At 35.7% G+C, this 26,788-nt stretch overlaps 1 protein-coding gene across 14 annotated transcripts in view; it reads right to left on the reverse strand.

The window, feature by feature from the left end:
* Window positions 1–2,496: 2,496 nt before the first annotated feature.
* FRYL (FRY like transcription coactivator) overlaps window positions 2,497–26,788 on the reverse strand; it is a 165,378-nt gene continuing 141,086 nt past the window's right edge. For 10 of the 14 annotated variants that reach the window (XM_027636270.1, XM_027636271.1, XM_027636272.1 and 7 more), the window contains 10 exons: window positions 26,131–26,301; window positions 21,796–22,049; window positions 19,476–19,683; window positions 17,362–17,511; window positions 14,915–15,013; window positions 10,651–10,719; window positions 7,404–7,421; window positions 6,333–6,443; window positions 4,787–4,983; window positions 2,497–4,450 (listed from right to left, as the gene is read on the reverse strand). In XM_027636270.1, the coding sequence (XP_027492071.1) occupies window positions 4,192–4,450; window positions 4,787–4,983; window positions 6,333–6,443; window positions 7,404–7,421; window positions 10,651–10,719; window positions 14,915–15,013; window positions 17,362–17,511; window positions 19,476–19,683; window positions 21,796–22,049; window positions 26,131–26,301 (1,536 nt within the window). In that variant the 3' untranslated portion in view covers window positions 2,497–4,191. Of the gene's footprint in view, window positions 4,451–4,786; window positions 4,984–6,332; window positions 6,444–7,403; window positions 7,422–10,650; window positions 10,720–14,914; window positions 15,014–17,361; window positions 17,512–19,475; window positions 19,684–21,795; window positions 22,050–25,576; window positions 25,661–26,130; window positions 26,302–26,788 lie in introns of those variants that run through there. The other 4 variants (XM_027636268.1, XM_027636273.1, XM_027636265.1 and 1 more) reach the window with 2 other exon arrangements.

Genomic DNA, 26,788 nt, shown 5'->3' on the forward strand with positions numbered 1-26,788 from the left:
CAGATAATGCTCTCTGTGGGCTCTTGGTGTTGTCAGTGGTGATGCCCTCTGTAGGGACATCATGCTTCAGCAGAGTGTTACAAACTGACTGGGACTAACTACAGCATCACTATCTGAGCAGATTCAAGAGCTACTAAAACCTACACTGCCACCCCCAGTCTACCCTTTAGCTAAGGAGCTGGGTAAACTTAGAGGAAAAGATACTTTTCTGAGAATGCTACTGAACACTCATTTTGAAATAAAACACCATAATGCACAAAGCCTTTTGCAGGACTCTAGAGGTAGCTTCTCTTTTGAAAAGAGTGATTTATCTTGGTTATCACAAATTTGTCTACATCTGTACCTAGCTTACTTGAGACCACTATTTTAAAGACTAAAGGGAGAACTATTCTGAGCCCATGCTGTACAGCAGCTTCAGGGCCAGGTGGTTTTGCATCTCCAAGTGGAAGCTAGTATATGGCTGGATAGGCAAACAATATCCCTTGTACAAACATGTCTGTTTTGAGGGGCAGTGTTAATCCTGTAGGTTTAACTCATCTTGCTGTAAATTCCTGCTTTATTTCAATATACCCCTTGAACCTGCTGCAGTGACTAAGGCTTAATGCTTCAGTGCCAATTTATTGCCAAGTAATTTTATTTATTCTTGCTGCGTTCATTATTATAGCAGCATGAGGCATTCTGGGAACAAGTAGACCTATCCCCTCCAGAGCAGAATACTGTTTTATTTCATACTTCTACCTTAAGTGTTTTTCCCTGTATGACAGTGAAAGTAAATGTCCCTTGCTTTACCAGCTCATTCAGGCTTTCACAGCAAGTTTCACCCTTGCTCTGATCAACTTGAAAAGTACACCTGCAGATGGGCAGTTTTCTGTGGGTGTGTGTGCCTTATACTCACCTGCAGGTACTGTAATGAGCAGTGGCAAGTCTCCAGCTTGAGGAGGAATCAGTTTGGGCCCTCTCTGCCTCAGCTTGCACTTGCAGCTATGATCTAGGATGTCTTCTAACTTCTGAGCATATTTGCCTCTAAGGGTGTTCTTCAATACATTTTCCTATTTGCCTTCCCCATTCTAATGGTCTGTTCCTGATGGATGCAGTGAGAGCCTGATGGTGATGAATTTGTGCACATTGATAATGAGTCTGAGAACTGAAGCTCTGTGCCATGTCAGTATCAAATCATATGGCAACTAATGGCAATATGAGCAGTCAAGTGCTTCCTACTTTTACATGTATTCTCACAAGCGTTGCTTTGAGGTTTACTTGCTGTGAAAATGGTGACTCTTACGTGATTATTATCAGTAATAGCCCAAAGTGAAATTTAGTACAACTTCAGGGTTGTCATCCCCACTAAGCACAGCACTAAGCAGAGCAGCGGTTGGTTCTGCTTGATAAGATGTAAAACAGGCCTAGCTGATGTGAACTTGGTGCTTCAGCAGCAACTTGTCCAAGCAAGCAGTTGATGAAGGCTCCCAGGGCAGGTAGCAGCAAAGAGCCACCCCTGCTTTCATTAGCTACTGCAAAACTTTATGACTTGGAGGAGTAGAGGGCAGTGGGCAGCCATATTAAACAAGCTTTCCTTTATCCTGTAGCATTCCTCAGTTCCATAGTAGCTCTACATGTCATCCCTCTTACATAAATATATTCAGGGCTTTTACTGCTAGATGCCAAAGTACAGTTATGTATTTCTCTAGTTCCTTTTCAGTTTTACTGCCCTGTCATTTCCTTGACAGCACACACTGTGTGTCATAGGCACTGCTTCCCAGACTCAGCAGGAAAAAGGAAAGCAACTCCTGACCTATGTGATTATGCAAAGTGGAAAGAAACAGCCTTCGTGTTGCCAGTTCTTCAAAGATATCTTGAACTTGCCCTGTATGGCTTTTTCATGAGGGGATTCTTTTGCACATGTTAGCTCAGTCAGTGCTATGTTTTCTGCATCTTACTGGAGCTGTCTGATGTTTTGTTTTTTTTTCTAGACAGCTTTACCATAGCTTCAGATTTGGAACAGACCTGGCATCAGGTAATGCAGGGTGGCAGTTTATGCAGTAGTTGAGGAGTAATTTTTGAAAAGCTTCGCAAAGTTAAAGCAATATCACACAGTCAGCTGGTGTGCTTCTGCTCCATAGGGCAGGTTCCACTAGCTATTATAAATGGAGGAAGACGTAAAGCATAAGGAATGACATATATGAATTGAGGTTTGAGTTTCATGAGAAATCCATTAACAGTTTCAGAAGATGCCTAGGAAAATGCTGCTGCAATGACAGGACATAAAAGGAAAAAAACATGACTTCAGGGCACCCAGGCTTCTGTTGTCAGTGTTTGGTCTGCTTGGCTAAAGTATTTAAACTCTAGCTTGTAAAAATACACAAAATGACAGATACAATGTCTTTTATTTTTACAAAAAAAGCTGGTAAAAGATGATGTAAATAAAAGTGTAATGTGCCTCTAAATAAAACTACTTATCCCTGGTAAATACTAATTAAATAATTAAGAACACCATCCTACAGTACCACAAAACCATCAAAATAATTCAATTTTATCAGGGACAGGGAAAAAAAATACAGTGAATATGGATGTGCCTTGACCAGTTACAGAACTTGTTAGGATAACATAACTACTGTCAGCAGTCCAACAGTGTGCACAGTGCCTTCAATTAATGCATTTCAGCATAATTACATTTCTAGTGGGGTCTAATTCCCTCAAAAAGGCAGAGCTAAGAATTTCAATTCTACATTCTAAACTCTGGAATTAGAGCCCATTAAAAAAAAAAATCACAGTGGGTAAGAGATGTATATAAAAATACCAGGTGTTCCTTTCAAATCACAGGAATAGTGGGACTACATTCTTTTTTTCTGTGTTTTTTTTTCTTTTTTTTTTTTTTCTACAAAATGCTATTGGTTTCAACAGAATCCAGTTTGTTTTATGCTACAGACTTTGACACTGAACTATGAATATATTGCCTGTTTGCATGTTTTGGTAGTCAGTAATTTATTTTTTTTCTATATAGTCCCAATTCCTTAGGCTGCAGTTGAGTCATGAAGACGCATATACGTGCATTCAAACTCTTCAGACCCTGCAGACTACTCAGACTGCAAGTACTGCATGTGACTACCACGAGGGAACCCCCCTTCCCCTCATAGCTTTATACACCTACTGTTTTAACAGTGCATTGCACAAATTTACAAGAAAAATACTGGTTTTGCACTATACAGTTTCTAGAATATATACAGAATAAAATAAGTTAACTTCTAATGAGAATTGCTGATGGGCAGCATATATCTTTAATATACATTTTAAAGTCTCTGCAGGCAGCTACTTTTTGGTTAGTTGTTATCAATATTTGTAACATAAGCACTGGTCAGAGAACTGAGCAGCATTCCAATAAAGTTAACAGATATATTATTTCTTTTAGAAACACTGGGAAATCCCAGTTGAAAATATTATTAAATGTCCTAACATTTACACACTATGAGGATTAGATCTAATAAAATAAAATTTCTTCAAAAATAATCTTGCAGCTCTTTTAAGCATGCTCTGAGACCTTATTTAACAATCATCCATACCTTCAAAAAACAAACTGTCACATGGCCATACATTCTAACTCACACACATAATTTCCTTATTACAGACAACAAAAGCAAATAAAACACTGAGAAGTCAATAGTTTTTGCAGTCGTAAGTCATTCTACTCATGTTGGACTGCACATTCTTCATGACATTGCAAAGTGTCTCGTTAGGTATTAGCTGATGATTATATCTACTACTGCTGGAAAAGCCAGGAAGCCTTGCAGGTCTTCAGCCAAAATAAACCAGCCTTGATTTTAGCATCATCCCACCTGCAATACTGATTCAACCCATAGAGGCTGTTACTGCAAATATCATTTAGAGTTCTGTTACAACAGAAAATAATGCATATGTATGCATTACATTTAAGCCCTTTTCCTTTCATGTAGTTTTTATAGATAAATTTAATAAAAAAATACTACTGCCACACAGGCTGCTGTGTAGAAAGAGCAGTCAAGTAGGATGTTCACTTCAATTTTCAGATTTTTACTTTTGATGAAACAGTTTCTTGCTGTGATAAAATTGTGGTGGTTGTCAGGATTGCTGGAAGCTTGTTTTTATGTTTTTCATGAAAGGTGCTCAATAATAGTCTGAAGTGTCATCATCATCAGTTCTTTTCTAAATGACAGCTGTTCAGAATCCAGTGCTCACAAGATTTATTCCTGGTCTGATCTTCCCTAGAAGCTGATAGGATTGCACCATGCGTAGAGACTCTCGAATTTCTAGATTAAGTTCCATCAGCTTTGAGCTGGCCTCAGACATGTCTTGGTTGGAGCCTACAACTGCGAAGCTGCCAGTCTGGCCAAGTGTCTGGTGACGGAAATATATGTGCAGCAGTGTTTGAACTGGGTCATCTTCAGAACTGCCAAAGATGTCGTGGGGCCAAATAGATCTGTAAACACACAATATGGATTTAAACATTAAAAAAATTAAATGTTTACATATTCTTATTCTTTAAACAGACACTTCAACAGAAGAGATCGGAAAATGCAAGAGAAATGTTTCTTCCATAGAGTCCTGATAATTAACTGTATCATTTCTAAAAAACAAGTACTAGTAGAATTGCTTTTTTTTTTAAATTGCAAGAGCTTTAATGAAACAACAGTGCTTGTCCTTTTCAAAAAGGACATCCAGCAAGAGCTGAGAAAACCTGGAATAGTGCCTATCCCTGTTTTTAATTTAAAAAGGTCCACTAAGAAACATCTGAAAGCAATCCTTAAGCACTTACCTGAAAGCCTTGACCTGTGCTACAGCTGACACAAACTCCTTGTTTCTCAGGGTTTCAATGAGAGAGTGAATAGCTGTTTCTGTGCTAGCTTGGGAAGCCTCTGCAATTTCAACTTCTTCAATACCACTGTCAGATGCAGCCTCAGCCTCTTTCAGACAGCTCTCCAAAAGAGCAAGTTCTTCAGACATGTTTATGACCTAAAACAAGTATAAGTTACCTTTTCCTGTTTAAACGTATTTTCAGCCAATTTAATTTTCAGCAGATCAGATTTACATTCCCCCCCCCTTTACATTAATAAATGAGAAACAGAAAAAGTACACCCAAACATTTGCTGCAGTTGTTCAAGTATACAGTTAACTTAATGTAATGGGCCCAAGCATCCAAGTCGGGTATTTGGGCTTTCCCCTGATGAAGTTTCCTTCCCAGTTCTTTTAAAATTAATTTCAAAAAACACATCTCTTTTCCCCTACGTTACTTAATAACAAACTGACAAGAAAAGTTAAACACTACAGAAGAGTATAGGAATGGTGTTTACTACAAGGACAGCGTAATAACCCAGCAAAGGAATTGTAATACAGCCTGTATATAATAATACTATCTTTGGCTTTAGCACCAATGCATGAGTAAAACACAAGGGCATCTCTCAGAACATGATTCTGCATCTGACTAAGTTAGGCAAGAAGTGGGACTGTTGTGATGCCAACCTTCCACAACATTCTTCACATAGGAAAAAACTTATTTGCAGTCTCTACAAAAATCTGAAAATACAAGTGAGGAACATACTTTTTTTTTCCCGAGGCTACTCATAAGCCAAAGACTTTCACCCAGTTTTTTCATTTTCCTCCCTACTATATCAAGTAAGACCCAGCCTATTTTTTTTCCTGCTACCTCTGTTTATTGCATTCCAGACCCAGGGTAGAACTTTCAGAAGATATTATTAATAGCATAATGCATACAGATTAACTCAATTAACTTCACGTACATACCACATGCACAACTGAAGGACACCTTTTACTTCTGAAGTTACTACAACTGAAAATCAGGCATAAAACATCTAGAACGTGCTACTAACTCTGCTTGGGATGGGAACTAAGGTTGCAGAGGAATTGCACAGTGGCTGCAGTGACACAGTTAAATAAATCAGTTGGTAGGAAATGATGGTGTTTGCAATAGGAAACACCAGAATGATGGAAAGGGGCTTCGTCACAGAACACTGTTGAGTGCAGTTGATAAGCCTTGATTGTAGCTTGATTAGAATACACCAGGAGCACTACTGAAATATTTAAAATCCTCAACACTGGACTCCCCGCATTCCTTTTTTTTTTTTAAGAGCTTGGAAGATGTACAAAAATCAACACAGATAATTGAACATCTCAGAAAGTTCTTGTAAGGTCTACTTAAATCTCTTAATAATTGGCTGTAAAACAGCTGGTACCCTCCTCTAGTTTCTAAAAAGATGTCCCACTGATGAAAATGTTATCCAAGTGTATTTTAAATTGTTTGACTTTAAAATGTCAACAAGCTAAATGGCATTGATTTTCATTACCTCTGCTTCTTTTTTGATTGTTTTTACTTGACTGATGAGTTTGCAATAGGCTTGGAACAGAAGCAGCAACTGAAAATGCAACTTGTATAGCCTCCGACACAACTCCAGCTCCTACAAAAGTAAGCAACATTGTTATAGTGAGGAAGTGAAAAACTTCTACTATCCAATACAAGAAACAATAAGTCACAACTTCTTCAGTATAGAAAGGGTAAAATTAGAAATAGTTACTTGGTTACTAAAGAAAATGCCAAAAATGTTGAAACTAACATAGCAAGAAGCTAATGAAAAGCAGGTGAAAGCTTCATTGAGTTCTAGATTTACAGGTAGCCCCTCTCACACAGATTTAAAGTTTACGTTTTAGTAAGTTGCATTTCCAAGAAGGGGCATAGGGTGGAATGTGAAGTGATTCAAAAAGCATTTTGAAATGTCTGGATCATTTCAAGATTTCATGTCTTGAAAACAAGACAATGTTTCACAGATCACTTTTATTGTTGATATTTTACTGTTTTAAATTCAAAATCTAATATCCATAAGAAGCAGCTGTGGTCTGTAAGTATGGAGTCTTTCATAACCATGAGTATTTGTATTGTAAGCACAGTATAAAACCTGGCCCTTAGCTTACACTGCCTGATGAATAAGAGGAGAATAATTCCATTCCTGGAGGCAAGAATAATGTTTCCTTTATAAAAGATAGCCTTTATTCTATTTTGGAAAATACCATGTCATATATTCTTAAGGAAATGAACTAGCAGCATTAACTTATACACTCTCTTGGTTCCATTTTTATGCATCTAAAACACTAAAGTGCAGACAGTGTTAATACCACTTTACATACAGACATAAAAGCTACTGCTGATGGAATAATCTTTATAATGTTCTACTATCTACGGGATCCTATTATCTACAAAGGACCAACAGTTCAATGAGTTAGATGATGCAAAATTCAAGCACACAGCATTTCTGTAATAGTCTATGACAAGACACCATTATTTCACAAATGGACAAGACAGATGGAGACAGTTTGGTGACTGGCATGATTAAGTATTTGATAAATCAAGAACCATCACTTACTGCTAGAATTTCCATTTGCTAAGCAAGAAGATGAGCAGGTCACAAAAATACAAAGAAAGAAAAAAGAGCAAGAATTAGTGTAGGAAATAATTTTAATTAGGGTAAAAGATGTCCCAGGTAAAATGGAGGAAGAAATACAAGTAACATGCTCCAAATACACCCTGAATGTAAAAAGTTAACAGACTGAATTTAAGATGAAACTACTTGCTGCTATAATTAAAGATAGCATTGGCTTTGATGTCCCACAGCATAAGTAACACATAACCCTGGTCTTTATACATTGTGTAGTCTGAAAGGTCACAAATTTAAGGTAATCAAAATCAAAGACATTTAGATCTGGACATCTGTACAATGCTTCTTACTTGTTCTGTACCACTAGAGTTTAAGCACAAATAATGCCTTTCAAAATTTGAAATGTAATGTTAATTTAGATTCTGAATTCAGTTTAGAAAATTCCTGGCTTTGCTAAACTCAATTCTCAACACCTCTGAGAGATTTCTGTAATGTAATTGCACTTGGTTTTTAAAAGCTCTTTTAGAAAAATGTTCGGGAAAGAGGGAAAATCATCAGAAAATATATTTGTCAGACTTGACATGAACTTCACTTCTGTGCTTTGTACAGCACTAAGTGTGTTGATGGCATTTAAGCACATACAGTGGTCATAGCAAACCAAATGACAGAATATCCTGATTTGGAAGGAACCCACAAGAACCATGAAAGTCCAACTCCTTGCCCTGCACAGGACAGCCCCACTGGACCCACACCACGTACCTGAGAGTGAAACATATGAAGATGCAACAGACAGAAGCAGTTGAGCTTTACTAAGCACATGATTGTACATGATGTGTATAATAAATTATATACTACGTGATGAACAGGCTATAACAGGCTGTAACATTGCATGTTTGTGTTACATTGCATGTTTTTGTTCTGCACTCTGTGCTATTATATACAAGCACAATTATTATATAAGCAAAAACTTCTGATGCACAGAACACTGTGAAGATTTTGAACAGCTAAAGTCAACATGAATTTGATGAGTAACTTTAATGAAGCACAGAGAATCAGATTTGAGAAATGGCAGGGCTGACTATTTAATAATTTTAGTCATCAAGTTCCAGTGTTCTTAAAGCCAAGTCTCATTATTACTGTTAGCCATAATTAATCTCTTTCCTCCAACACCTTGATAGCGACGTTTTAAAAATTCAAGAGAGGTTTTCTTTTAAAAATGTCTTTGTGCTGTTTCAGTGTTTTTCACATACATGCTTACTTGAGAAATAATCTGATTTTTCTACCTGCTTGTCCTGTAGAAACAGCCTAGCCAGAGTCCAGGTGCATTCTTTCAGGCTTGTGTGTACTAATAGCAAGAACTGAATAATTAGATTTACTTGCAAGTCTGCTGGCAGTGCACAAGCCAGAACAGAATTAATCTCACTATTTCTTAGCTGTATGAACCACAGTGCTAAAAATTAGTAAGAAAATCTTATTTGTGTTAGTGAATGAAAAATATCTGTTCTCCTGAGCAAATTTAGAACTTCTGTAAATAGTGTGTATTTATGAAGCAGGATAAGAGGACTCTCTCTTCTCAAGGGACACTATATATTAAAATGATTTTAACTGAACCTGCGAGTACAAGCAGCACATAAAGAATTACCAGCATGCCCCGCAGGCTAGGACTGAAAACCAAAATGAAAACAGGTCCCCAAAAATAATCAGTGTGAATGGTCACATAAACTCTTTTTCAGAGGCTATGTTCAAACCCTGCAGAAACTGGGAAGAACAAGCAAAACTGCCTCACTTGGAATCCTGGATTTTCTCTGTACAAGCTATTTGAAAGCCTGCATGTTGCTTTTCTTCCATTTCTTAGTTTCCCTAGCTATACAGTGGGAACAGTAACATTTACCTTCACAGTAAATGTTAGAACAGTTTCTTGGTGTATATAAACAACATTATAAATATGGACTGAAATACATAAATGCTGCTTTTTTTATTAATATATAGAACATTTACTATATTGTAATAGTAAATGTTGCTTCCTATTTCTAAACACGTACCTGTCAGTATATGAAGATTTAAACCAAGTGTAAAATGCACTAATACTGTGTGTTCATAGGCAAGACAAAAATCCTTGCAAATGGTAGCAAATTATTTTGCTGGTTTTGCATTACCTATACTTATATGCATGATTTCTTTTTTAAATGTGCAACTTCAATGCAATAAAAAAATCAACAGCATATTATCACATGTTTTGCTATTCTAAAATTTCAGGTGCCTTTTGTGATTAAATTAAAAAAACCCAAACATATATATATATATATATGACAGCAAAAGAAAACTGTATAAAAGAAGAAATAGTCCAAGGACACCACAGATATTCATGTTGTTGAAGACTATTTTTAGCAGCAGAAACATGACCAAGTGCATCAATGAATAAGAGTTAAGTTGAATAAAATAAATAAAATTCCTCCTTTCTCAGCTTGGATTTGGGATTTTTGCAAAAGATAATTTCATCTGGTACCTGCAATTCTACTTTCTTACATCTTTCACTGTTCTTATTACAGGACTTCAGATGGCAGATTCCTTGTACCTACTAATGTCAGTTTTTGGATTTGCTTTTTTACCAACAGTGTCAATATTATGCAGCTATTCTATATTAAAAAAACCCCAGTCCTAGTCCACTTGGGGAAAAGCCATCACTTACCACAGCAATTAGTAATATTAACATGGATGACTGCCATGCAAATACATAGAAAATATTCAAATAGTATTAATAGGTTACTGCACCTATTGTTAGATGATACCTTGAGAAGTGTTTTGTGAGCTTTTTGCCATACTCTTACTTTACTCCAGAAAGGTCTTATGTATTTATATATTACTAATTATATTAAATTCTGTAGAGGTTTTTGGGTAGACTGTTTATCTGAGCATATAATTAGAATGCTAATCTTTTTTTCCTTCTAGAAACAGCAGCAGAAAAGCAGACTTGCTAGTACACAGATGGTATCTAGTCTGCTTATCTACTCAGTGTTATTAAGTCTAGAACCCAAGGTTGCCAACTTTTATTAAAAAGACCTGTTTTTATTAGACTACCACTTCATAAGATTCTGAGTTTCCAAAAGATAGGATGATAACTGAAATGAAAAGCTTTTCATGCATTTTTAATCTCTCTAAAAATATTGGAATTTTTGTGCAATAATGATGTTTTTTTAATGTCATATCCTGAGACTCACAAATGACGTACACCTACCTGGGCATCTGTGTTAGTGCCATGAATACCATCATCAGTACCAAATGTTCTTTTGCAATCTTCTAGCCACTGCAAAATAAATATAATCAAGATTAAACATCTTCTGAAACAGAGCAAACTGAAGACTGTGCTAAAACCGTGTAAGACATTTCATCAAGTCTTGCACATTCTTGGATTATGTGAAAAATTGTGATACGAAATCAATTGTTTACCAGTGCTGTTTGCAGTAATGATATCCACTCTGATATATCACTTGTATTTTTTATTGTGTCCCTTCTGTTGTAAATTTCCTTCCTTATCCAAGATAGAGATAGTACACTTCAGCATAAATACTAACCCCCCTTTTGGATACTGTTGCAGTGAGACGTGTGGGAGGGTGGAGGCAGAAACATCCCTTTTATTACATGAGATCATATTTTCTCTTTACTTGCTGCACAAGGTTTACCCCAACATAATTTATCAGCATTTAAAACATAGCACTAATTCACATTAGAGAGAAAGCCTGTTCTATTTCTTCTGACTGCTTTAGAAATGGAAGGAAATAGAGCTCTCCTGTGTAAGTAGATGCAAGTGCAGGTTTACTGGATGGAAAGAAAAAAACCCAAATGCTTAATCCGAGTTTAGCATCACCTCCAGTTCATACAAGCCAAGGAAATGAAGTATTCTTGCATTACACAATGTGAACCTGCAGATTCCACTCAGGGCTGTATTTAACCCCATTTCCTATAGCAGACAACAAGTTTAATAATTTCAGTGGGCAGTCTTTTCTACCTTTACCCAATCATGCACATTTATCAAAAACTAACTTCCATGTGTACTGGCATTCACATGAATACTGTGTTACTATAAAGCATTTAGAGTCAACTATGTTCTTGAACAATACAACCTGATCACCTCATTGACACAGTGCCCAGCATATTTTTCTGTACACTGTAAACAACTGCAAGCATGAGGTAATTTGTGTGTTACTGAAATGGGAATGTATCATATTGAGATAAAGTGCAAAATATCTTCTGAAATGAAAAACAGGCTCTATACATCCAAGGAAAAATAATTTAGCATACTGTGTGTGTTTGATATCTTGAGTCTCAGAGGAAATCTTAGTGACCTTTTTCTAACCTCTGTCTGATGCAAGAAAAAGAAAAATGTGATTTCCCATCTGCTCAATTTAATAAAGGTTACTTAGTGAATTAACTAGGCCTGTGCGCTTATCAAGAGGAGAAATGGAATTCTCTAAACACCATGGTGTCAGTTTCAATTAGTGACATGGATACCAACATACACAGCAAATCTCATTTTACCTTTATCAGACAGCATCCATCAGTAATGATGGAATAGGTTTGCACTGGAACAAATAGTATCAGCAATTGGGAAGTTAGTATTTATTTTCACACACTGCCCTTTTAAGATCTTTTTTAAATCTTAAAACCAGTCTGAATAAAGGGTGTGCCTAGAATGCTATGATAGGTATATAACTTTATATTTTTTATTACATTTATCTGATTCAGTATCTTTGTCCCTAATACACACATGAAGTCAAAGCAGTTCCCTTGCAAGAAAACAGAATAGCTCCAAAAAGGTCACAAAATTAATTTGCTAAGAATTTTTACAGAATATCCGTTCAGCACGGTAGAAAGACCTAGATTTTCTCTTTGGGAACAGCAGTAGACTGTGTAACAAAATAACCTTCTTTATATGTTTGCTTTACATTAATTTATGTTTTCCCCATACATCTCCTACAAAGATATAGGGTGAAGTGTTGCTGAAAGCATAACACAGGGAAGTCTGGGATTGCTCTTAATCATAGCACAGGCTGGTCTGCCAGAATAACCCCTAAACAGATGTGCTAAACCATACCCTGTACAGTAGGTACCTTTCTGTCTCATCTTGGTACATAGGTAAAGAGTTTCAAGCAACTGCAGCCCAAGCCTCTTACTTTTTCAATCTGATTCATGTGAACACTAGTACTCCATACAGCATGACAGAGACAAACATCATCTATTAAACTTTAAAACAAGTTTAATTAAAGAAGTTAACATACAGAACTTTCCAGTGGTTGATTCTAGAGGATACCAGATTAACATGCAAATTACATTTATTTAACTATCTGTTAATTTATATTTACTTTATTATATAGCAGCCAAACCACTTAGTTTGACCGTTTTTCTGCATGTTTCTATGAAAAAAGCAAGGATCTGCAATAAACTCATTAAGCATTTTGCCTTAATACTTTCAGATTGAATAGGATACATAGCACAATTGTCTGCAACAACAGAAATTCAGATTTTACTTCAGGAAGTCTCGCTGAATCGCTCCCTATACTCTGCTTAAGAAGACAGAATAAAAAACCCAATAAAATCTAAGAAGGAGCTTTGGAAGAGTCTTAGTCTGCATGTGCTATATAACAGACACACCAAAAAATAAGGACCAACAGCTAAAGAAATACTTCTAAAAAAGTTTTAGAAACATTAATTATCTGAGATAATTAGTCACTACTTCTAAATCAGCATGCTCAATAAACAGTTAAATAATGCATAAAATTATCTAAATGACATTCTATCTAGAGTCAGAGAGGACTGGTCAAAGCTTAAACTTTCTTCTTCTGCAGTACTGTTACTTTCTATTTATAAATTATTAAATAAAAAGAAAACCCTAACAAAACGTTCTCAGTTATTTCAGAACAATTCCTTTCACCCTGTGAACCTTCTTCCTGCTCCAGTCACTCACAAATCCTGTGGCAGAAGACAGGCTGACCACAGAAACATGTTACTGGACTCCCTTTTGACAGCTCCACTACAGAAAAACAACACTCCTTCACTATGATAAAATGACAGAGGCCATCAAACTGATACCCATATTTGTTTATCTAGTAAAATAAAATACAAAGAAGTTCTTATGTCGATATGATACACAGCAGTGCAAAATCAGCTAAAAATACATTTAGTGAATTCATGGCCATCTGAAAGGGAAGTAATTTAACTCATCATACTTTGACAAATCAACCAAACAATACCATTTGTTATTGCTATGATAAATAAGGCTGAAGAGTTTATGTATAATTCCTCCATGTTTGTATAGTCATCGTTCTAAGTACACACACAAGTCCCTTTTTACTCTGCCTCAAATCTTCATGTCTGACTGTGGGGCAAATCATTAGCCTCTCTGTGCCTCCATGCTGCTCTCCAAAATGAGGAATAAAATACATCATTTTCTCTTAGGAGTGCTGACAGCATTACGCATAGGAGATTGCCAGACATTAAATATTACATCAAGGAAAATAATGTTAGTCATTAGATGAGAACTTTGTTTCTGATTAAGCCTACAATGCAAAATGTACCTCACTATATTAGATCAAATAAATTGTTATTACCACAGAACAAGGCAAAAAAATGCAGCAACTCTTTAGTAGAAACGCTGGCCTGGATCCTAGAAACAGTTTATCTACACTAACAGGGCTGTGTGGCATACTTTAGCATCGGTTTCAAGGAAACTGTGTTTCTTTAAAGATCCTTTCCACAAAAAAGTGGATGTCTAGTCTATTCAACAGATGAGCTGTCAGCTCAGCTGTCTACCTCTTTGCAAGGTAGAGGCCATAATTTCCTAATGAACTCGGCATGATCAAGAAACATGGAGTCACTCGTGCTGCAAAACACAGCTCTGCTAAGATATCACAGCTTGAATTCTGGTTCTGTTTTGTATCATTTAAACTTGCCTATACAGCTGTTGTCACAGCCTCACAGGCTGCTGAGATCAGTAAAATTCAGCGTGTTCAGTTTTCCCAGGAATCATCATCTCTACAACAAAAGCTCATATATTCTCTCTCTCCATCTATTTGCAAAACTGATTACAGATTTCTTTTGGCTCTTGAAATAGAAATCTTACCTGTTTCAGTTTTCTGAAGTTAGTATCTTACTTTCTGAACTTCACACTAATGTTCACAAAAACAAATATAGAGACCCTTGATACAGAAATTTTCAACTTTGCGGTTCTTGGGAAAAAGGATATAACTACCTACATATACCTTGAAAACTAAACTGTATTATTCTAAACAACTGACATAAACATCAGCCTCAATGAGATCTAGCTGTAAGATGAGCCCTAAATTTATGCATCTACATATGACATAGCTGTTTAAGCCCCCATTACTGTCAGAAATGTTTTTCCACAGTTTACTTTTAGATACCTGTGTTGAGAGATAAGGACCTGTAACAATTTCTTGATAAATAGATTATAATATTTTTGTTTTGAAATGTAAGAGACTCACCTGTTCTGCTGCCTCTCTTTTGACATTATAGGTATCCAAGTGTTCTTGTAGCTCCAGAACACTGAACTTCAATGTTTCTAGCAGGCCACAAGACAGGAGCTGGAAGATAAAAGCAATCACTTCTGAAGCCATGGAAAATCTAACTATATAGTTAATATCTAAACTATATAATACGAAATGTCAAGTCCACATTTGGAAAAACAAATTAAATTAACTGGGTAAAGATCATTTGTGATACCTTTGAGTAAGTGAAATAACACATGTGACTGTATATGTTAAATCACTGAAAAAAAGTCTTGATTCCAAAATAAGAAGAGCAGTACCTAGTTAACATCTGAAAGAGATTTCAAAGCGATTTTTAGATCTGCCATAAAAAAGAACATTTGATACATTACACACCACTAGTGTAAGTAAAACAGTCTGTAGCAGGAAAAAAAGGTACTGCTGCTGGTGTGCTCCTACAGCAACCTAAGGAGCATCCACTGAGGGTTACTTGCCCTTTTCAGCATACAAACTATACTACCAGCAAAGGTTTCTTCAGTCTATAAGAACCAGAACTGTCAAAGCAAGAACTGCTAGATATTTGAAGAATTTTCTACCATTAATGACTTTGCCTTTTTCAACATAATTTCAAAATCCCTTTTTCCCTCAGGGACTGCCACCTCAGCTTTGTTCCACAACATTTCTCCCTGTAGTTTTATTTTCTTCTTAATCCTTCTCCTGCCACTTCCTGTAATAAACACGCCTCTAATATGATGCTTCCTTCCTCACACTGGTCATCCCTTGCACACATTAAGAGCTCTGTACTTTATCAGTGAGAAGTAATCTGACAAGCAGGTTCATTTCAATTAAATTATTTGGAAAGAAAAGATTTATTTACACAGTACTTGTTAATGTAACAACACTACTGGTGTATGTACATACACATGCATGTACATACACACACAAGTCTATAGACTTATATGCATATGTTATATTCCTTATTCCTTTTAATATTTGTATTTTTATATCTGTATTTACTTATTTATTTTTTAAAATACACATACTGGTCTAGATAGACACTAATGTAACTCTTCTTGTGGCTTCTTATCCCAAACAAATTTCTTTTTTTTTTTTTTTGTTAATTTGGTTAATTTCTACTGCTTTAAAATGGTCTAAGTTAAACAAAAGACATTAACATGCGGTTCCCTTGAAACACAGTATCTGTATTACGCTTTTTAAGTCCTCATATTCTTAAGTGAGAATGTAAGAGTTGCCCCTCAGCACCAAGGTAAAAAAACAGGTCAGGAGAAGACTCCCACACTGGGTCAAGGCCAAACATCCATTGACCTCAGCCCTGCAGCTGACAATGTCTAATGGCAGCTGCATAGAGAAGGGCAAGCATGTGGTGACCCACCTACCCCAGAATGCTTTCTTAGCCTCTGTCAATGTGTTGTTCTATATATTCAGGAAATCTATCCAGGGCTATTTCTTTCATGAATTTCTTTAGTTGCTTCTTGAAAACATGAACAGACATTGTAGAAAATGACAGCATTTCACAGTTTGATTATGTACCACATGAAGAATCTTGGTTCTGTATGTTTTGTAAGTCATTGCTAGCTTAATTTGATTATCCTTAACATCAATTAAGACAAAAATAAAATAATTTCTATCACTTATCCATGATAATCAAGACATCTATGCACAGATTTATCTTCTGAAGGGCTGAAAAATCCTAGCCTGCATACTCATATCTTAGATGGAAGTCATTCCACATATTTTATAATCCTTGTGATCTTTCTTGAACCTTTTCCAGTGCAATTGCATTTCCTCCGAGATCAGGGGACCAGAACTTGACAAAAAATCCAGGATGTAGGTATATTGGGGATAGGTACATTAAAGATGTTTCTTGTTTTGGTGTCTGTTTTCTTAATAATTCTAGCATAACTTTTTTTTATGGTTGCTGAATATTGAGCTGACTTTTTGCATTAATGTTTTTTATAACCAAGATTTCAACTTGCATGGCAACAAACAATTCAAAGTCTTCATTGTATATTTGTAGCAAGAATGTTTCTCATGCATCACTGAATATATACATAAACAACACAATATAAAAAGGCAAACTGCTGCTAGATAAGTAGTCTTCCTTCTTCTCATCTGTGCAGACTACACAGAATAAACATGAACAACCAGGGAAGGCAAAAAATAACAAGGGACTTTAAGTGATACCTACTATCAGTAAGTTCCCTCACTGTTCACTGTTACAGCTGGAGGTTATTTTGTGAGAAAACACATTTCTCACCTGTGTTTTCACATGTTGATGACACATAGTGGCCACAACATTTTAATTCCTCTGTGATTTCAATTATAAAGAATTTATTTTTTTCCCCAATGTTAAGAAAATTATTTTGTATGTTACATAAAACTTTTTATGTACACATTCCAACATGTAAGTTTTAAATTCTTACTGTTTCTGCATCCACAAAGACTGTTGGGCATTCTGAACACATCATCATCACTTCCAGAGAACTTCTGAATTTTGTTCCAATGCGCTGTAGACTTTCACCAAGAAAGCTGACTGAATCATTTGTTATAGATACAAACTTTCTTTGAATGGTCTAGAAAACAAATCAGAAAAACATTTATTTTATACTATTTTTTACTACTCCTCTGGCTTTTTAGATTAAGAATTTCAGAGCAAATTTCCATCGTGACAGCATGTATTTTTATCACTAAGTGACAAACTAATATGCAATTTGCTCTCAATATTCATGTAAAACTAGCTCCAGAAAATGCTATCAATCCTGGACCTATAAAGACAATTACTCCTTTCACATCTAGGCCTTTAGCCTTAGTATAGCTGGATGACTATTTGTCTTTATGCGGTACAGAGAGTTCAATTTATTTTGAAGTGTTTGTGTTGCAGAAAATTATACACTCTGAGAGTATCTAATAGAGTTTTATGAGTTACCATACAACCTGTATAGCACAATCTGTGTCCACAACTGCCACCTGCATGGTTTCTATCTTCTTCAAAAATCAGTTCTATATATATGATGTTTGTTTGATTTTGCAACCATCAGCTTGGCCTAATGTAACATTATGCACTGTTATATATTATTTCATAAATCCTAGAAGTTACATACTATAAATAAACTATATAAAGATTATATTTACAGCTGCAGAGTTAAACATGGTGTAGGAACCAGAAGGCAAAATGGAAAGGTCCAATCAAACAAGGCCTCTAGAGTGTCATTTAATCATTTTAACCCTCCTCTGACCCTGGAACAACTCCTCAGAAATGTTTCTTTGCCCATGCTTGAACCCTGGGTTGCTATTGCACATTTTTCCACAGTATCCACCTTTCCAGCTGACTGAGGGCTATCCTGTCAAGCCACAGAATGTTTCAGCCTTCTCCCTGGCTCTCTATTTAATGAAGACAAAAGAATATGACCTCTCGTTTTACCAATTCCAGGAAATGAATGCATGTGTGAAAAGCAACTGTAGCTAAGCTTTGGTATAATACACAGAAACCAAATCCCTGATGTGTAGATGAAGCAAAAAGACAAAATTCTACATTCAGTAACAGGAATTTCATGACACTGTGGCAAAATACTTAGTTCAACTAAAAATGGAAAATGGGTATAGATGTGCAAACAAGTTATTCCACAGATAAGGCAGAGTATGAATTCTTCAGATTTAAGTTACTTCATGGTACTAACTCTAAACCTGCCCATGCATACTGGATAAAATATGTGCTAGTGTGGGGCTTTCATTTATTATGACATCCCAAGCAGCAGGCCAAATTAATACTAGAGATAAGAGAAAGGGCTGGAGTCATAAGGTCTTGGTCTGTAGTTCTGAATCTGCTCTTAGCTCATTTGGCACATTGCCTGTAAATAAAATGGATTAATTATGCTTCTCCTATCCCATAGGAATTTGCAAAGAATCATTACTTCAAGAACGCAAAACATCCATCCGCTACATATAGGGAGGAGGGAGCCAGAAAAATTAGGCCCTAGGCATTTTGTGTTGGATATCAGATCTATGAGTCACATAAAGAGAGGCATTTGAAACCTCCAGCTTTAGTGGCCCTCCTGGTGTTTCAATTACTTCTCTGCAGAAAAAAAACCCCCTTTTCTCACAAGACAATGCAAGATAAATTCATTAATGTTTGTCATGCTGTGATCCCATCATAATGACTCCTACAAAAAAAACAGGAGGAAGACATTAATTCTGCAATCAACACAGAACTTGGGTGATGTCCAAAAAAATAAAAGATGGGATACAACCCAAACTAAGAGTTTATAAGAAACACTGAACTGGTTTTTTGAGCCTTTTTTTTTTTATTTCCTGAGCAGAATCACTCCTAGACAATGACTACCTCAGATATCACACGGAAAAATAGTGTACAACATTTTAATATTCTAGCAATGTGTTTTTTGGTCTGCTTTTGATTTGCTTTCTAAGGCGTCTTGCTACCATAATCTTGTGGCTTTTGCAGTTACAATGAGAAGAACAGTTTTAAAACTTAGGGGGGAAGGATCTCAGATAAGCAATCGTGCACTGGCAATTCACTGACCTGAAACAATCTTGAGAAGACATGAAATGTATAGACAGCACATGATCCATCTGTATCGGACAGCATTTGATTGACGTGGCAGCGCCAAGCTTGCTCTTCATCATCATATGCCACTGGCTGGAAAGCTGCCAATATGGCAGAAAGAAATGGCGAAGGAGGTGGGGAAGTTTGTACTTCTGGGAAACCATCCTGTTCTTCTTCATCTTGGCTACAAATAACAAACAACAGAAATTAACTCCTCAGCAATTTTTTTTTTAGCAAAAAAACCCCCTTCACTTTGGTAAAAAGAAAAAATAAGAATTTTGGATTCAGAGTAGCACTTTGTAAAATAAATAACTGATCAACTAAGATAACTGTGAACCAAGAAAAGAGTTAACAATCAAAACCTTTTGCTACCGCAATAGTAAAAATTGCATATATTCTCAAATATCTCCAAATTTATTAAAACATGTAAGTTCTAAGCTTATCTACGAACAAAGGGCTATCTGTAGGTTATATGTAGCTATATACAGCACTGTATATATATACTCAAAAACTGGCATTTTTTTCTTGCCCCCAATAACTGAATTAACATTCAATTCTTCAAATTTTTATTTATCTGAACAGATGGTCCACCAATACACATAACAAATTTTGGCCTTCCTTAAGGGAAACACAAGAGCTCATTTAGCAGTATAATACTATTTTATGACTGTTTAAAGTAACACAAGCAAATGGAGATAGATCGAAACACTTTAATTTTTATGGTCAATCAATTTAATGGAGCATTCTGCTGTCATACTTTCCATTAGGAACCAAACATCCAATAAAAATACCCAGCTATAAGTTAATCAATGCTACTACTTAAAATCATTAACTTAATGATTAGTTTAAAGTTTCTGTATTACAAGGTATGATACATTTTGACATTTCTTCTTGTATAATTGAACTCCTGCAGCAAAAATACGTGTAGGAGGATTCTAAGTACACAGATAGTTTGTTAAAATAATTTTTTTCAACACATACAGTTTTTCTCTATAACAGCTGCCTCATTCACTGCAGCGCTAAGTACACCTTAACACTTAAACATGTCTTGAACAAGAAGTGCGGGTGCTGTTTTTAGATCCCTTCATTTGAGTAGCACAAAGCTCAAAAGCTAAGACACAAGTCTTTTGAATCTAATCTGTAAGTGAAGTTTCACAAAGATTTTCAGATATTTTCTAACTAGTGTTATCACCTATGCCACTCTTCAAACTTAGAGCCATGGGGTTTTTCATTCACTTGCTTAGTACAAATAAACTAAAACCTTAAGAGATTTTTCAATTGCACATGAGGGAATAACTGCTCTTAAATGGTACCAGCCTTTAATTCTCACAAGGCCTATTGCCACAGGTTACATATTGGAATCACAAGATTGAATTTCAACCTTTGCAAATGACTTGGTCTTGTACATGTCCTGTTGTGTTCTTTTCTGTAAAAGGTTCCTAAATGGTTTCTCTCTGACAGAATATATGCTAAGTCTATGTTCCTATATAAAATCAAGTCTCTGTATTATTCAGTCTAAACTTCTGAACAAATTTTAAGTATGAACAAGCTTAAGAACAATTTGGATTTTTTTCTGTTTATTTTGGTTCGCAGTTTTTGTTTGGAGTTTTTATTTGTTTGTTTGGGGTTTCTTATTTGTTTTCCCTCCTTCTTAGACTGTTACCTTCAAGGAACTTACAGTTTCCTTTTAAATACAACTCAACCAGCTAGGACTAATTTTAACTTTTCCTCTCTATATTAAAATGGAAAAATGTTATTTTACTTTAAAATGTTTTAGAAATACACAAGAGACCGATTAATCTTAACAGTGAAAATAAACCCTGGGCAAATTCAAAGAGAAACTGATCCGATTTCTACAGAAGCTTTGATTCTAAAAAAAATAAATAAAAAATTTACATTTTCCCCTGTCTTTGGGTGGTGCCATAAGTCAGAGCAGTTCAAGGCATTTCCACGTTATACTGCTTGCAGCTACTGCCTGCCAAGAAAATGGTCCAGAACACCCTCTGACCTCTTTTTGCATTTCTAAACCGTTGATGATGATGAAAAGTGCTAGATTTCTTTTATTCAAGAATTCTTGTGTTTTCCCGCACAGCTGTTTTATCTGTACCAGAAACAACTGTTGAGCAAAGTACTGAGGCAAAACGAATCAACCAATTATTCTGGACATGCAAACCATCTTATATTCTTGTATTATGGAGATTAATGGAAAACTCCACACCATAAGAAAGCCTACTTTCTTTGATTTATGCACCGATAACATGTAATTTCTGTTACTTATAAGCAATATTAATCTTACCTAGACAAACCAGAGAAGTCAGCTTCTTCTTCTTCACATCTCTCATCTAGCTCTTTCAAAGCAAGAGTGACATCCTCTTCACAGACAGATTCGGAATAGCTTTCAGGAGCTGCTGCCTCTACCAGTTCTGGGGGCTCTTCCAACTCCAGAGATTCGTGACAGACCAGACAGTCTTGTTGTTCATGTAGCAGATATGACCCAGTGTCTTCACTAGCAGTGCTAACCTGTTCATCCCTTACTGCTGAACTGCCTTCCTGTAAATCACACATACTTTTATTAATTTTATTGTCAGGGCTTATGTATTCTAAAAATTGTTTGCAAATATCCATTTATCACAGAATATTCTGAGTTGGAAGGAACCCAGAAGGATCATCAAGTCCAACTCTTAAGTAAATTGCCCATACAGGACTCAAACCCATGACCTGGGTGTTACTGGCACCATGCACTAACCAACTGAGCACATCTCAGGGTTTATAATACTTTAACTGTTCAGCTCTTTGCCTTGTTCACAGAGTTTTACCTGAACAAAGACAGGCAGTCTATTTGTAACGCTTATAACTGGTAAACACTAATATCTTAGAATGTGACTTATTTAGAGCAAATACAACCTCTCAAATACACTCATTTGAATCTGCTAAGAGAATACTGACAGAAAAATAAGCAAACAGCCTCAAACACTGACATCAAACACAACCAAGGCTTTCGTATTTTACTTTTCTAGGTAAGGATCAAAATGACTGCCTCGTGCTTGCCTTTGGAGTCTACGAGTACAGAACATTTCTTGTCCTTTCCACTCTCCAATTTAACAAGTTTCTAAAGCATAACTACTGATCAACAGTGTAACAGATGAACAATGGAAAAGGGACATTCCACTGTTTTTATTATTTTTACATTACTTCAAACATGGGCAGCTTAAGGGTTTAACCCTGAATCTCTAAATGCAGGCTTTCAATCATTGGCAGTTACAGAGAGAGGACGATTAAACTTAGGTAGGTAATATCAGAATGACCCTTTCTCCCTTCCCTCTTCCTTCATTAGCATTATCATATTCATTAGCATCACTATGTTTAACAGAGGAATTTAGATTTATTTAATTTATGCTGAATTCATCTGAAACTTTTTATTGGATTTCTCTGTGGAATAAAAGTAACACCTGCTATTTCCTAAAGGCACAAATTATCACATATTTTCATTCTTAGTGTGCTGATCTTCCTTTACTGGTATATCCAAAGCTGGTCAACAAACCTTTGCTCAGCCTCTAAGCAGAGACATCATTTTGTGGTTTTCATCAATCAAAACAGATCCTCTGACAGAATAAATAACTTTACATGTATTAGAAAAGACAATTCAGCTTTGAACAGAATGATATGATTTTCTTGCACAGTGATCCTAACCATTTCACTTTCACTGTGGTACTCCTTGACGTGACACTGCTGTCATTTGACACAGCTAGTGACTTCACTTCCAATGCCTCTTTTGTTAAATTTTGAATTTTATTGCACAGAACAGCCATTTTGTCCTACTGAGCAGCTAAGACAGACAGGAATGCAGAACACTTTTACAAAACCACAGCAAAGTAATCTGGATTGAACCAATGGTCCATTTCTGTTAACACAGGATACAGACCTGCACTGGTCATGACTGGTAGATGTACATATGAGGGGTACACTTTTTGAAAATATGCAAATTACTAGTTAATAAATTTATTGCCAAGTTAGTCTTCATAGTGCCATGACTCCTGTTTTCCGAAGTTTTATGTGTATCTTCGGACATGACTTTACCAACAGGAATGTTTTATGAATATCTTAAAAAGGTGATTTATATAGTTACATAGTTAACAATGCCACAGAACCTTAGGTAAATTACTTCTAGCAAATCATTCCCTCATAAATCTACAGTGCAAGTGAGTAAAACAGAGAATCATTTTAGTCAGAAACTTTCACGTACTTAAGCTTGTAAAACTTATTGTACAAAATCAAAAATATTCTTCTAAGCTAGACTGCAAATTCTCAACTGGAATGTGAAATGTCTTTTTGCAAAGCTACACGCTATTACTGGGAATCAGCCAAATACAGTAAACTATTTACTTAACTGGTCAGCATCCCTTTAAGAAAACCAAGAAATTCAACTGCATCTGACCAGCACATTCTTGTTTTTAAATAATGGCTTCAATTTTTTTCATATAGTCTTAGATAAATTTTGATATATATTATTTATATTAAAAACATTTTGATAACTGACAGCTGGCATACATATGGCTTGCGTTAAAAGAGTTTTATATATAAAGTATAGGAAAAAACAACTACACTATGCTATGAGTTGTGTAGTATAAGAATTCAGAACAAAAGCAGTTTTACTGGTGTCAAAAATATTTCAAAGGGAGTTGACAGTGTGCATATTTTCAAACTCATTCTGTTAAGAGGCATAAAGCCAGCTCAGTCTTTTAGAAATAAAATCCAACTAGGCAGCTAACTCTTGTAGAGAGTTGGCAAACATTCTGAGTATTTGAACTGTACTTGAAGAAAAGCTATGTATTTTTCCAAATCTCATATTAACAAGCACAAAAAAACCCTGGAACACACATCACATCTAGTGAATGCGTTTGTATGCAGTAGCAGCATTCTTTTTTATATATACAGCAATTTTTTCTGAATGCTGCTTAGTCATGGAATTATTTTACAGCCCAGTTTAAATGTTTTCAATATTTTTTATAGACAACAGTGCTTTTTTGTGTGAATATTTTCACCCGGATTATAGAAATATAGTGATTTTATAAAGGGAACTGCAGAACGATGAATCCTAAGGGCAGGGGCAGTCTCGGAAAGAAGTATGAAAATGTAAAAACGAGTTACAGCTGAGAATGTACCACAGGCAAAGAAGAGAAGACAAGTTCTATTGTGGTTAATTTTGTCCTATAAAATTCCACCTTATATACTGCTTCTTGCTTTTGAAATCTTAAACTAAAACATCTGTCCTATGTGGAAAAAATCATCCAGATTAAGTGTTCTTGTCCACCCAAAATTCCACTAGATCAAGTGTTCTTGCCCACCCAAAATTCCATTGGATCAACAATGCACGTTGTAGACAAGCCTATGAAGCAACAATCTGTTGGACAATCTAAACACAGGTATTCTACTACAGTTGAGACAATTTATCAACTGCAATGTAATAAAACACTTTATAAAAAAAGCACATAAGTAATCATAATGAGAAAATATGAAAAAAATGTGGGGAGAAGCACTTTATGACAGTCAAAATATTATACCTTTAAAGGTGAGGATTTTATCACAGGAAACCAGCCACCTTCCCTTTATTCTACTACAAATACATCTTTTGTTCTTACAGTTTTCTTCATTAAATATTAGCTGTGTCTGTGGTGTGTCTATTAGTAAGTGATTTTTCTAGGTAGTGAACAGGTAAACTACAAACCTTTGTTTAGAAACCCCAGTCACTTGAACTAGTCAGTAGACAGTTTACACCAGGTTAGCTGAAGAGTCAAGTGTAAACAGTCAAATACACATAGGAATGGCTTAATTTTCTGGAAAACTCAATCAAACTGCATGTATTGTTAAAGATGGGATTAGCAATGCTTATCCAAATAAAAATATGATTGCCAGTAGCATAAATAATTTTAACAGAAGAGAAAGAAAGTCCATCTAAACCAAACCACCTCAAATTCTAGAAAAATTGTAGCAGGTGAGAGTTTTGTTTTAAATTAGGGGTGTTTTTTTAAAGTTTAAATTATTCCAAAGTTTTAAAAACAATAAACTGAAGTACTCACAGATTTGCAGGCCGCCATTAGCTTGAAAACTGTCTCAGTCCACATGGGCCTTTCCAAAAAAGTACACCACTAGCATCTGTAGTCCTTTTTAAAGGATTATTTAATGGAATCAACTCCTAACACAGCTGGCCTGAGGTTTTATTCCCATATAGCACCAATCACATTAACCCAAAGAAAGCAAAAAAAAAATAAGGGGGGGGCAGGGGGGAAGGGAAATAAAAAGGTATTTGAAAGAAAATGTTGCTTAAGAAGGATTTCAACCATATCAAGTAAAAGCATCTTGAATATTAGCCTATTTCATTCTGCACCATGAAATGATCATGATCAGCCCCTTCAATAATATTTTTAACCTGTGGTAAGTTCCCTCAGTTCATTCAAATAGTCTTCATACTGAGGAAACATTTTGTAAGAACATGCCAACAGGTTAGAAATATTAAAAGCAAATCAACTAATCAGTGTAACAGATGAAATTTCAGTTGAAAAGAAAGCTGAAGTTGCTACTAGAACTAGAAGGAGCCCAAATCAGCCATGCACCAGCCCACATTTCTCCCCACCTCAGGCAGCTGGTTGCTAGAGTTATCTAGAGAAGAAGCCTCCAAACTTGGGGTCTCAGTTCTGATTTGAAGCACCTCTTCTGTTCCCACACTGCTAGTGGAATCTTGAGACTGAAGTGATAAACCAGCATGATCTGATACTGCTTCATCTATGGCAGAATCACTGATTAACTAAGACAGAAAAGAAAAAACCATGAAATTCTTTACAGTAAATATATAAATTACAGGGGGAAAATGCATTAGTTTCCAAATAGGCTGTTTCAGTATCATTAGCTATCTGAATTTATTTACATATTATGAATTTAAAAGCTTTACACTAAAACCATTACAAGCATCACATGCATTTCTGTAACATTTAACTCTGAAAAGAAGTTTTTCCGTTAAGGAAAATTATTTCCCTTCTTGTTCTTATAGGTTTTTGGCACTGGTTAAATGCTAGACCAAAACCATTGAAAAGCAGAGCACTTTACTGGGGGCAACATTAATACAAACTTTGCCTAAATACTGAAAAGCAACATACCCATCAAGCTGCTCCCCATCAAGTCAATTTTCTCATAAATTCATTTATATAATGAACAGAGATTTCTGAGAGGCCAGTATTCTTAATTTTCCTCATTTATATGTACACAGGTTTCAAAATCTGTAATTAAATTAGCAA

Source organism: Corapipo altera, unplaced genomic scaffold (assembly GCF_003945725.1).
Source record: "Corapipo altera isolate COAL_440 unplaced genomic scaffold, ASM394572v1 22b, whole genome shotgun sequence".
Lineage (NCBI taxonomy): Eukaryota > Metazoa > Chordata > Aves > Passeriformes > Pipridae > Corapipo > Corapipo altera.